Source organism: Mustela nigripes, chromosome 14 (genome assembly GCF_022355385.1).
Source record: "Mustela nigripes isolate SB6536 chromosome 14, MUSNIG.SB6536, whole genome shotgun sequence".
In the NCBI taxonomy this organism is placed as follows: domain Eukaryota; kingdom Metazoa; phylum Chordata; class Mammalia; order Carnivora; family Mustelidae; genus Mustela; species Mustela nigripes.
In genome coordinates this window covers 64655875-64669122 of record NC_081570.1, presented here as the reverse complement: position 1 = coordinate 64669122, position 13248 = coordinate 64655875, and the positions used below count along the sequence as shown (strand labels likewise).

The following is a 13248-nucleotide window of genomic DNA, read 5'->3' as shown; positions in this document are numbered from 1 at the left end:
ATTAGTATCTATCTTAGGACTGTTGGAAGATTAAAACAGGGTAAGTTATAAAAAGTACATAGCATATTGCCTGCCACATATGACTCAAGAAGAGATGTTTGTTATGGTTATTATATGGTTATTATACATAGAACTTGGCTCTGTAAGTATACAGAGCAAGGTAGGGAAACCTTATTTACTTTTGTGACTCTAGTCCTAGAATAGGGCCTGGAACCAATTAGGTTCAGTAAAAGCTTGTTAATGCATTACTATAAAAATATACCTGACAGGGGCACCTGGGTGGTTCAGTGGGTTAAGCCTCTGTCTTTGGCTCAGGTCATGATCTCAGGGTCCCGCATTCAGCTCTCTGCTCAGCAGGGAGCCTGCCCCCCCCCCCTTGTGATCTCGCTCTGTCAAATAAATAAATAAAATCTTTAAAAAAAATACCTGTTATCTTCTGTCTGGAAGCAAATGTTATTTTGAGTTGAACTCTCAACTAAAACACATAAAAAAAAGTCAATTCAACCGTTTAACAACTTAACCAGGAAAAAAAAAAAAGGAGGTGCCTTATCCACTTGCCTGAAAAACAAAGTTTCAAAGAAAAAGAAAACAAAAAAAGTGAAATAGTACTTGGCAAATGCAGGGGAGCTCCAGTTAAAATGGCTTCTGGGTTTTGTATTTTTGAAATATAGTTTTCTAATTTTAGAAAGGGAAGGAGATTTAGCTCAGCTTTTCCACAGCTCATAAATGATGAGGCTATCAATAGAACTATGAACCCAAAGGAAGTTTATTGGGCTTTAATTTTCCGGCATGCCCAATGTAGTTTGTTGACATATATATTTTTTAAAGTTTATTTATTTATAAAGTAATCTCTATAATACTGAAGGTGGGGCTCAAAGTCACAACCCCAAGATCAGGAGTCGCCTTGCTCTTCCGACTGAGCCAGCCACAAGCCCCTTATGACAATGTTGACAGCATTTATTAAACACTGCTCAGTGCCTGACAAAGGCAGTAATGAGCAAAAAGTTACAAAGTCCCAGCCTTTATGGATCTCACGTTCTTGGTGGCAGGAGACTGACAAAGACTGGAAGTGTTAACTGTTAAGTAGATAGATATATATCTACTCCATATATATATATATATATATATATATATATATATATATATATAGATGAAGAAAGAGAGCAGTGGTGCAAGCATGCTCATTTGAATACAGTGGTCTGGAAACCTCAGATGTTGACCTTGGAGAAGGGAGCTGAAGTACGCATTGAACACCAACGAGTTAAGAGATCTGAAGAGTTGTAGTCAAAGGCAACAGCAAGCTGAAAGTCTTGAACTGGACAGAGCCTGCGCGTTGGAAGGAACAGTCACAAAGCCCAAGAGGTGAGCTAAGGGGTCGTGTGGCTGGAGATGAAGTAAGCAGGAGCACAGAGTTGAGACCACACCGCTAAGGGAGCTAGCGTGTACACATTTTTCAAGCAGCCACAAAAGGCAGGATGGAGCTGTCTTCCAAACAGCTACAGCGACGCCTTTCCTCTACAAAAGCAATGAAGGGCCAAGTAAAGACTATTATTGCGGGGGATGAACCGGGTCCTGCCCTCAGAAGACCAGCCATCGTGCAGAGCGAGGGCCCGCCGCGGACCTCGGCGGATCCCAGGCCAACGGCTCTGCACAGGCCGCGGTTACCAGCAGGCGGTGTAGTGAGCGCGCCTGCAGCCGCCGCCGCCCGCCCGTCCCAGCGAGAGAGGAGGGGACCGGAAGGAGCCGCTGGTGCTGCGGGAAGTGGCAGGAGCGGGAGGCGGGGACCCACCTGGAAGCGCCGCGGCGCCGCTGTCGAGCTTCCTGCGGCGGCCACCCCAGCAAGTGCCGTGGCGGGGGTAGAGAGCGGCCACGGCGGCGGCGCCTCCCCGAGTGGCCCGCGGCGCTCTGCGCCGCGCGAAAGGTGAGAACTCGCTCGAGGCACGTGGTGGGGGCCAGACACGGGGCAGGGAGAATGGAGGAGGAGGGAGCCCGGGGCACCATCGGCTTTGGGACCCGGATTTAGAGCCGAATGCCGGGAGGGGGTGGGTTGGAGGCGGCGGCGGCGTCGGCAGCGACGGCGAAGCCCCCACGTGGGGTGGGGGTGCGCGCGCACGTGTGCGCGGGCGATAGGGGGGCGGGGAGGACTCTAGGGTGGACGACCAGCGCGCGCTCGCTTAGTAGCGGCCCACGTGACGGGCACGCCGAGAATGTGCCTCCACGTGACAGGCTGGGAGGCTGGTTGAGGCAGAGGGATGTTGTGTCTGTGTGGTAGAACCATAGTCACTGAGGTTTTAGGGTTTTCTACCGCTTTTCTTCTCTATTAGGGGGGATAGATGAGAAATAAAAGGCGAAAAGACTTTCTGCTATTTCCCTGTTCTACACGTTCTCCAATCCGTTAATGAAGCACTTTTCAAGTTCCGAAATGCCGATTTCCCTGTACCGCCATGTTGGTTCTAGAGGAAACTCGCGAGATGCTAGTGGGTTTGTATCGCGAGATCTCTCGATTCTCGCGGGACCTTGTTGGCAGAGCAGTTGTCCTGGATGGCGAAGCGTTGGGTTCCGGGGGCCTGGGACCCGCAACTCTTTCTACAAGGCAAGTTGTTAGGGAGGGGCCGGGGGCGAGTGCCTCTTGGTGCCGGGAGACGTGCTAGGTTAGCTTCCTTTAGTCTTGAAGGGACTACATTGCCCCATTGAGGCGACACGGTCCTCCTCCCCACCCCCCTGCGGGCGCTCCGCCACCTGCAGAAGCGTCTGCAACGCTCAGCCCCCGCTCCTTTTCCCCTCAGCGCAGTGATAGTTCCAACCCCGTCCCACTCCCTTGGAAGTCCAGAGCCGTTCTCGCGCAGTCGTGACGATTCCATTGGATACCGTTGGTCTTACTTTCAAACGTTCATGTCAGTTTTTCCCCTTGTTGCCATTTTCTAAAGAATTCCAGACCTGTTAACCATTCTGTCGCTTGTTTCTGCTGCTGTACCTTTCTCCACTGACCATTCTCAGACGCTTAAAACTAAGCGCCTTCTATTTTTTTTTTTTTCCCCCTCTCTGGGCTTCATTTACTCCCACTTACTTGGTCATTGATAACTTCCTCCTGACGCTGACTCACTTTGTATTTACAGTAACTTTTTGGCAGTATTGGAAGGAGCCCTTTCTATCTCTGACAATACCTGTTGTCAGAATAAAATCGTTCTTGTAATCTTTGTGCGTGCCTGTTAACTCATAATTGTCGATGATTCTGATTACTGTGTTACGAGGTTGCCGTCTTTGATGTTCAAGGATGGTTGTTTTGGGTCACGTGTTTAGGTAGTAGTGAAATGTTTTAAGTCAAAATTTTAGTTAAAACTAAACTTCTCTTAATAAACTTTGGTATCAGAGTTTGTTTTTTCTTTAAATGAGTTTGACACGAAATTAATTTTTCTTCAACTTCCTATGTCTTATCGGAAATCAATTTGCAGTGTATCTTTCTTTCGTATTCTTGAGCAGTCTTTGGATTTATTTAGTATTCGCAGTGGGAAGTTAATTACAAAGCTAATCAGATAACTAGGTAATCCACTCATTTTTTTTTTAAAACTAAGAAAGTGTTATTTGCCTTTACATTTAATATAGAGAAGTATATAGAGGATGCTCCCTGTTACACTCCGCCAAGTTGCCTTAATCAGTCTTAAATCGCTCTAACCAATCTTAGCAGTAGCTGTGTTTTCTTCCCTTTTTTTTTTTTTTAAGGGAAGAGGAGGAAGTGGAGTAGTGTTTTAAGATACACTATCACAACATTAGCAATCAGAAAAAAATTTTTCTACTCAACTAAATTTTTATTTAGTGATTTATGCCTGTTGACAAATATATGCACATTTGCTTTTTTAAAAAGAAAATTCTTTGTACAGATTTTTTGGTTGTAACGGTTTTGTGAAAGTATCTTGAGGGATAGCATTGTTTTCGTCCTAGAGATTGTTTTATCCTAGCTTTGCACCAAAATAAAATCCATACAAAGTAGGATTTAAAGAAAAAGGGATGTTATCAGTTGAACTTTATATTTTTATGGTTAATATTTGTGTTACATGTTTATATTCATGCTTATATTTTGTGACACATTTTCTAAATTATAACCCACGTGTGTGTAGAGGAGTTTTCCAGAAGTTCTAAAAGTTAATCAGCTCAGTTAAATAGTTCTGTGAAATTTAGTGAGCTTAACAGGAGAGTGGTAGGTATATCACCAGTTAATACAAACAAATGTACAATTTGGAAGTTGCTAAGCAGCATTTTGTGAGGTTTTGTTTTGTTTGTATTTTTTCCCCAAACCAGTGTTTATTAGTCACATGCACGTGACTTCAGTCTTCTTGGGCAATGTGGTTTTCTCTTATAATAGTTCATTCAAGTAGGAAAGTTGGAGAGTGAAAGAGTGTTGAGAGGTGTGATGTGGGAAGGAGGAAAAGCAGACAGTGGAATATGTAGTTCGATATTGAGATGGAATTGGAGAAGTTGCACAGAAAAGAGAGGATGTTGGAAGGTTGACAGAGCCATGGTCTAAGACTAGGCAGGTTTATTATGGTTGAAGGGCAATTTGAATTGGCCAAAATTTGGAATCTGTAATTTCAGGCAATTTTTTCATCTTAAAATGTTTCTTAAATGGTTTTCAGTTATCTCAGAAATTATCACTTGCTGTAAAAAGTCAGCAACTGAATTTGATATTTAATTGAAACTTTGTGAATTCTTCAGTTAGGTAAAGCTCTTGTTAAGTAACATTTGTTGAGTGCATTTCGTTATTTTTAGAAGTAGAAAATTGTGAAAATAACAGTGGACTCAAGGTCACAGTGCTGTAATGGCTTTTGCAAAGGTATCTACAAAGTTTTGCTTGGTAATTTGGCCTCAGAGTTCCCGTGTGCATCTGATCCTTGGGATAATGCATGTTTCTTACAACTTTGTTTTATAAACTGTTCTTGGAAGTGGATTTCGGGGATTACCAGTCTTTTAGAGACTACTATCTGAGGTACTGGGTAGAAATACACTGAGAATATCTAAGGAGGAAGAGGCATGTATCTTATGTGATTTGAGTTTGCTTGAGTGAAACTTAAGTAAGCAAGAAATTTTATTTTCCCTTTTCTCAATTATTAACTGTCATGAAAGTGATCTGTGAGAGCTGATGAGCTTCAGTGATATGAGGAAATTAATGGCAGTGATAATACAGTATTGATCTGTCCTTACTTGGGTTTTTTTCTTGGGGTCTGAAACAATGCTCATTTCCATAGACCTATAAGTTTGTAAACTATACGGTGTGATAGCTGTGTTACATATTCGTTACATCAAGAATATAAATTTTTTTCTCACCTCTTGAACCAGAGTCCCAAGAGAGATTACAAGAAATTACTTGACCAGAAATGTCAGTGAAAACATGATGCAGGTGGTTTTTAAAAAAATCTTAATTTCATATGAAAAGTCAGTCTAGATTTAACTGCAAGGAATATTTGCTGGAAGACTTTGATATTTGCAGGAGTATTTAATATAGATGTGGCATACATTGTAGTACAAATTTCTGAGGCTAATACTCTGATAACCACTATAATTAGACTTTAAAGCCTCTGCCTTCAGCTCAGGTCATGATCTCAGGGTCCTGGGATCAAGCCCCGCATCGGGCTCTATGCTCCACAGGGAGCCTGCTTCCCCCCCCTTCTCTGCCTGTCTCTCTGTCTACTGGTGATCTCTGTCTGTCAAATAAATAGATAAAATCTTTTAAAAAAAAAAATACTGATCAGTGAGTTATTTCCTGAAGTCCTAAGTGTTGACTTCTAACACTGGAAGTATAGATTTTTGCTGTTTGAACTTGTCCTTCTCACCTCTTTTTTTTTTTTTTTTTTCTTTTCAGCTGTTCTTTCTCATTTAGGTAGATAATTTTTGTCTTGTCAGAGACAAGTTCGTTCAGTAACTTTTCCTGAGGAGACTATCAAACTATTCAGTTATTATTATTAGGAGCTCCATTGTAAGTTATAAAATCTTTTTTATTTTTTTTAAAGATTTTATTTATTTGACAGAGAGAGAGAGAGATCACATGCAGGCAGAGAGAGAGGGGGAAGCAGGCTCCCTGCTGAGCAGAGAGCCTGATTCAGCCTTGATCCTAGGATGCTGAGATTGTGACCTGAGCAAAGGGCAGAAGCTTAACCCACCGAGCCACCCAGGAGCCCCTCCATTGTAAGTTATATTCAGTAATTGAAACCAACATTTTTTGAGTGTTGGTAATCTTAGCCATTTCAAACAGCAGGATTCCTGAGCCTTCAAAATTACTAATCAAGGGGCGCCTGGGTGGCTCAGTGGGTTAATCCTCTGCCTTTGGCTCAGGTCATGATCTCAGGGTCCTGGGATCGAGCCCTGCATCGGGCTCTCTGCTCAGCGGAGGGCCTGCTTCCTCCTCTCTCTCTGCTTGCCTCTTTGCCTACTTGTGATCTCTCTCTCTGTCAAATAAATAAATAAAATATAAAAAAAAAATAATAACTAATCAAATACCATAAGCCTGTGGTCTTTCTTCAGAAACTCCTAAGTGGAGTAAAGAAGTTTTACAGCACCAACAGGGTTAGTTATCTGATTTTTTAGCCCACAGATAAAAATCCATAGGATTGGCCATTGGAATTAGGCACACTGACAGCTGAAATGTCATTTTATTTCAAGGGAAAAGGAAGAAAAGCTATTAAAAAAATAGAACTATAGAAGAGTAGTGTTTTAAGGCCATTGCATAGAAACATACAGTCCTATTACCATCAACTTCTGAGGGAATCACAATGTTACAGAGCAGTATGTAGTACATGGTGTTTCACGTGATGACCTTAATCATAAATAAACTTTTATTCTGTGTGTTGTGTTTGAGGAAGTAAGGAATTGGTATCTTTTTAAAGGATTGTTATGAGTAAATGTTTTCAAAGCTTTGTTAATGCTTTCAGTTTTCTGATAATTGACCTACAGAACTCCTCTGATGATATCAAATAAAAATGATGCTGTTGTGTATGGCATTTCCTTTGCTTTTATTTTATTGCTTTTATTGATTTCTTAAATTCCTTGTTTATTATTTCAAGGGATTACTGCCAGATAAGGCTCTGTTACATTTACTGTTTGATATCAGTGATGAACAGTTGTCTAAAGACTAGCACCTTTATTAATAAAGGAGTTTTCAAAACAAATAATTAGAATTAGTCAATGCCAAGTTCGTATAATTCAGTTCTATAGTTTTGAACCTTGGTACTGAGTCTCCATCCTCAGCACTGACGAGTGTCCTGAGGTGAGAAATGTTTCATTGTGTAGTAGATTTTCTTTGTTGCCTTACTTGCCTTTTTTTAATATGTTAATTTAAACCATTTTCTCTTTTCATTGTTAGAGTAATGGTAGATAGTATTTAAGTATAAACTGTGTTGTCTTTGTGTTTTAGTGACTTTAATGGCTGACTTGAGAATTTTAAATCTGAGGAATTAATACAGCCATATTAACATTTTGGTATACTTCTTCCATGATTTTAAAAATACATCTTTTATATACTTGCAAATAAAATATTCAGTACCATGTTCTACTTTATAACCTAATGTTAGGTTAACATTTTTCCATTCTCACAAGGAGTCTTCATAACCATAATTAGAAATGGTTGTATAATGTCCTATGTGTAGATGTATCATTACCCTGTTCTGATTTTTTGCATATATGAATAGCAGTGTGAAGAACATATATATATAATTTTCTGTATATGGTATTATCTTCTTGAATGTTGCCAACACCAGAAGTGATTTTTTAGGTGTACTTTTAAAGGGTTTTGAAACATATCTGTCACGTTAATTTACCCAAAGGATCAATTTATGTTCATGTTGAAGTGGCTGTTGCTCTGTATATCGTTATTAAGTATTATAAAACTTCATGGGGTATAAGTCATACCACTTTTTTCTTAGATTACTACTGAGGTGAAATATTTTGATTGATAGATGTATTTCGTTTGCGAATTTAGGTAAACAATTTTGAAATTAATGTAATCAAGTCTTTTGACCTAATCTTGTTCTACTTTTGAACTTCTGAAATTCCTCCTCTGAAAGTGTAATAAATAAACAATACTGATTTAATACTGTCTCTCTTAGTTTTTCTAAATTATATTTAAATAAATTTAACTGTTTGCCTAATCTGGTATTGGTGTGAAGTGAGAATATAAATGTTTTCCTCCAAATTGGTAATTGTCTTAACTCTGTTAAATAATCCTGTATTTTCTCATTGTTTTGTGTTTCACTTTTACATTAAAAATTTTTTTTACCTTACTTATTTTTACCCAAACCTTAAAAAATGTTAGTATTTTTTAGGTGATTTTTAAGGCACATCTACTGTCTATTGACCTAGTATCTTTTTATTGTGATATTTGTTTTCATATTGATTTTTAAGAGCACTTTACAAATTGAGGATAATAAAGCTCATTCTCTACAAAACAGTGTTTTATAATTCTTTTTCTTGGTCAGCCAAAATCAAAATTCTTTTCTCATACCACAGAATTTAGTAGGATTAAGTGAAGTAATTTCTTTCTCCCCCCCCCCCTTTTTTTTTTAAAGATTGAGTTTTTAAGCAATCTCCACATCCAGTTTGGGGCTTCAACTCACAACCCCGAGATCAAGAGTCATATGTTCTATTGACCAAGCCAGCTAGGTGCCCCTCTCCTTCTTGAATGGACAAAATAAGAAACTACTTAAGAGTACAGTATTAGAGGGCACCTTGGTGGCTCAGTGGGTTTAGCCTCTGTCTTCCGCTCAGGTCATGATCCCAGCGTCCTTAGTTTGAGTCCTGCATGGGGCTCTCCGCTTGGTGGGGAGCCTGCTTCCTCTTCTCTCTCTCTGCCTGCCTCTCTGCCTACTTGTGATCTCTCTCTGTTGAATAAATAAACAAAATCTTAAAAAAAAAAAGTACAGTATTAGAGAAATATTGTATATAAACACAGCTATAAGGAAAAACTATTGGTAGATTTTTGTAGAATTAGAAATAGACTGCTAAGATCAACAGTTTTAGGATTCCTTTATTAAATAGTGATACATAGTTTGACATCATATGCTTCTACTTAATGAAAAAGTGCTAATTGGCAGTCCTAGGACTCTAGTTACAGAATCTCAAAACCTTTCTTATTCAACTGTTAAGAACAGTAGTGTGGCACATGTACTGACATTTAATAATGAATAAGAAATTCCAGGTGAGCATTAGACCATCCATGTCAGTGAGAGCACTTTCAATATTGAAAATTTATTGTTTATGAAGGGTTTTTTCTTTATTAAACAATTATTCAAGATTGTAAAATAATTTTTGAAAAAAGAGAAATATTTTTTACTTATTTACATTTTAAAACTATGGAGGCTCCAAAGCTATTACTTTATTAAATAATGACTAACATTTTCTGTTGTTTACAGATTGGTATGATTACATTACTGCTAGAAAGAAAAACCAGATTAACTTTGTGAGTGTGAAATCACAATAAATATTTGAAAATAAATATTTGAAAAAAATCTGTGTCCTGTGCTTGGGGATCCAATAAAGAGAATTGCAGGTGAAGAACTTGATGGGGTGGAATTTCTTTCTTCCTTGCATTGGGTTGAGATTTAAAGGGATTGGAACATAATTTATACCTTTTAATACTACCAGAATTCTGCTTACTTTGTAAGGGATAGGTTGATTTTGCAAAATGGCACTGAAGTGGTCCAGGAAATAACAACTGCTAATTGTATTCTGGCAGTTATTTATACCTTTTTTAGTAGATTTTTTTCTTTTCTTTTTTTTTTTAAACTTGGTTAGAAGCTTAAGGAATATATCCTGTAGTTCTTATATACTTCTCCATTAGAAAGCAGATTTACTGTGTTTCATAAAGAAGGTGAAATAATGCTTTTTTTTAGCTTGACACTTAGAGTGGGAGGTGCCAAGATTTTTTTATCCTGAGAAAGGTGTGTGTGTTTGTGAGGTTATCTGCTGATAGTCCTTAAGGAACTTTGTAATACTTCTGTATCTTAACTGTACTCACACCAAATCTGTAATTCTTTTTTTTTTTTTTAAAGATTTTTATTTATTTATTTATTTGACAGAGAGAGAGATCATAGGTAGGAAGAGAGGCAGGCAGAGAGAGAGGAGGAAGCAGGCTCCCTGCTGAGCAGAGAGCCCGATGTGGGACTCGATCCCAGGACCCTGAGATCATGACCTGAGCTGAAGGCAGCGGCTTAACCCACTGAGCCACCCAGGCGCCCCAAATCTGTAATTCTTAATCTGAACTGTCTCCACTAAATAGAAATTTTTAATGTTTGTTTTTGCATAATGTTTCATTTTCTGAGTGAGAAATGTTCTTTATTTGCTCCCTGCTTTTAAAAAAATATAAATTTGAATACAGTGTAATACAGAAAGTTCTCATAAGTTTACAGTTCAGTAAATTTTCACAGTGTAAACATACCTTGGTAATCATTACTAAGAAGTAGAACATTATCAAAATCTCAAACTGTCTTGTGTTGTATTGTCATGAACACTACCCCCTATCCCATGGGAAACCCATTATTTTGAAGTCTAGTACCATAGAATAATTTTGTCTGTTTTTGAACTTTAACTTTGTTTATCAACATTATTGCATTTTTATGCTGCTTTAGAAGTCCTAGAATTCAGTGTAGTTTATACCCAGAGATCTCAACACTTTGACTTAGGCGTCTGTTTTTCTTCTAGCGTTCATGATTTCAAGAACTCATAGAAGAGGACATCAAAGAGAAGCTTTACTTTCAGATTGTGTGGTAGACCCTTTCTGTGTTTTAGTATACTTGGGGCAAACAGGCTACTTTTAATTTCTGTCGTTGATTGGCCTACAACAGTACTCAGCCTTTTTCCCCCCTCAACTTAATCATTTTGTTTTGTACACTTTGGTACAGCATTCCTGACCAGCTAATGGCTTTTTGGACTTTCATCCTATGATTTGGCAGCTTTCTTTTCATTCTTTGCATTCCTTTCAAGCAGTGATTCCTATTCTGATTTTTATGACAGACACCCTATGGTATCCTCTGTTATTTTAAAGAATATGTTGAGCATCCCTCCCCCCAAGAAAAAAGTCTTAGTTTGTTTAGGCCATTTTACTTTTAAGGTATTTATTTTATGTTTATGAAAAGTATAACATTGTGGTGTACACATTATAAAATCAAGTTATAGGCTATGAAAAATTGAGAATCAGCTAAAAGCTTTACCTAGTTTATATCCCCTTTCAGGCTGGCTTGAAATATAAGTACAACTTGGTACAGAAATTCTCCATATTTTTTTTCTACTCCTCCAGTTTCACTTAAAAACATTTTTTTAAAAGATTTTATTTATTTGACAGAGCATGCACAGAGAGAATGTGCATGCGCTTAGGCAGGGGGAGCAGCAGGCAGAGGGAGAGGGAGAAGTAGGCTCCCCAGTGAGCAAGGTGCCTGATGCTGGGCACAATGCTGGGCTCAGTCCCAGGTCCCTGGGATCATGACCTGAGCGGAAGGCAGATGCTTAACCCACTGAACCACTCAGGCACTCCTATTTGCTGAGCTTTTATAGAAATTAAATGTTACACAAAGTTTTAGCCTAATTTCTAAAGTTTTCTTTTTGCCCTGAGATTTTAAATGTCTGACTTTAGGGCAGCATCCTGATATAGGAGAACATTTGAAGGAGAGGGTAACTGACTTTTATAACTGTTACAGAGTTACCACTAAATTTGAATAAATGCTGTCTTGGGGAATGAGTCAGGACATTTTCAGTTGATGTAAGCCACAAATATAGGTAGATACTTTTCTTCCTGTCATTAGCAAAATGTCACCAAGGAATTCTGATTCGTTTGTAGCTATAACACAGTGTCTCCGACTACAGCAAGCAAACCTGTGAGGCTTGTTGGTTTGTTTATTTTTTTTAATAATGGATGGCTGGGCCCTACCCCTCAAGTTTCAGATATAGCAGGTTAGGAGACCACACTTTGAGAATCAGTACTGTGGTATAGTCAGGGCACCTACCTCTAAGCAATAAACATGGACCCCAAAAGTGTTTCTATAATGTACATCCTAGCTGAGAACCTTTGAGTGGTAGTACTCCAATGGGAACAGCCGGATAATACCACTTGGGAACTTGTTACAAGTGCATTTTCTCCCAAACTCTGGGGTAGAACCCAGAAATCTGATTTAAACTAGTCCTTCAGATGTGTGGTAAATTTTAAGAACCTTTCTGTGTCCTTCCTGGGTACTGGAACTTGTAGAAAGGCAAATTTTGGGCCCCACCCAGATATTCCAAATAACAAGGCCTCATTTTAATGAGATTCCCGGGCATTTACAAGGTATGTTGAAGATTGCAGTAGGGTTGCTTTAGATGATTATTATAAAAGAAAGGATGTCTGGCTGGTTTGGTTGGTGGAGCATGTGACTCTTGATCTTTGGGTCATGGGTTCGAGCCCCACGTTGGGAGTATAGTTTACTTAAAAAAAAAAAAAAAAGTTGTAAAAGAAATACATAGGGCCGCCTGGGTGGCTCAGTTGGTTATGTTTCTGACTCTTGATCTCAGCTTAGGTCTTGATCTCAGGGTCCTGGGTTGTGAATTCAAGCCCCACATTGGGCTCCATGTGGAGCCCACTCAAAAAAAATACATATGGAGCATCTGGCTGAGTCGGTTGTAAATCTCAGGGTCATGAGTTCAAGGCCCACTTTGGGCATAGGGTTTACTTAAAAAAAATATATATATATATATATATATATAGAGAGAGAGAGAGAGAGAGGGAGATTATCTTAGAGAGATAATATGTATATACGGAGTTAAGAGTTACTGAATATTTTCTGTTTGCTAGGTACATGTAAATACTATATTCACTATTTAGTCTTCTCAACAACCTGGTAAGGATGGTTACTATTAACCTCAATCCACAATGAGAAGTTTGAAGCAAAGAGGTTATAAATCTTATTGACTGGGTGCTTGAATTGAATAGAGGGATATGAACCTCAGCATTCAAATTCTGCTTTTGGAGTGAGGTGTTATAGGACCGTTTATGTGGAATTATATTTTCCTTCCATGTTCTAGCACCACAGTATATGTTGTATTCTAATGAATTTTTTATATCACATTTTACAGGGATATTTGAGTTTTCTTCTAGGTCTTGTATTCAAGGACTGTTTTTGCTAAAATACTGTGTTTCAGACACAAAAACAGAACTGGAAGTAGATGTGACTTGAATACTTTAAAATACAAATCTCTTACGTTTATTCATCAATGTGTTATTTATCCAAATTGTTCCCT

At 38.7% G+C, this 13248-nt stretch overlaps 1 protein-coding gene across 4 annotated transcripts in view; it reads left to right on the top strand.

Moving 5' to 3' along the window:
* The first annotated feature begins 1834 nt into the window (after window positions 1-1834).
* Window positions 1835-13248, top strand: part of ZZZ3 (zinc finger ZZ-type containing 3) — a 119166-nt gene continuing 107752 nt past the window's right edge. The window contains exon 1 of one of the 4 annotated variants that reach the window (XM_059375171.1): window positions 1835-1921. Coding sequence is in view for 1 of the 4 variants with exons in the window: in XM_059375177.1 (XP_059231160.1) it covers window positions 2445-2593 (149 nt within the window). In the remaining 3 variants the exon portion in view is untranslated. Of the gene's footprint in view, window positions 1922-2429; window positions 2594-13248 lie in introns of those variants that run through there. The other 3 variants (XM_059375173.1, XM_059375177.1, XM_059375174.1) reach the window with 3 other exon arrangements.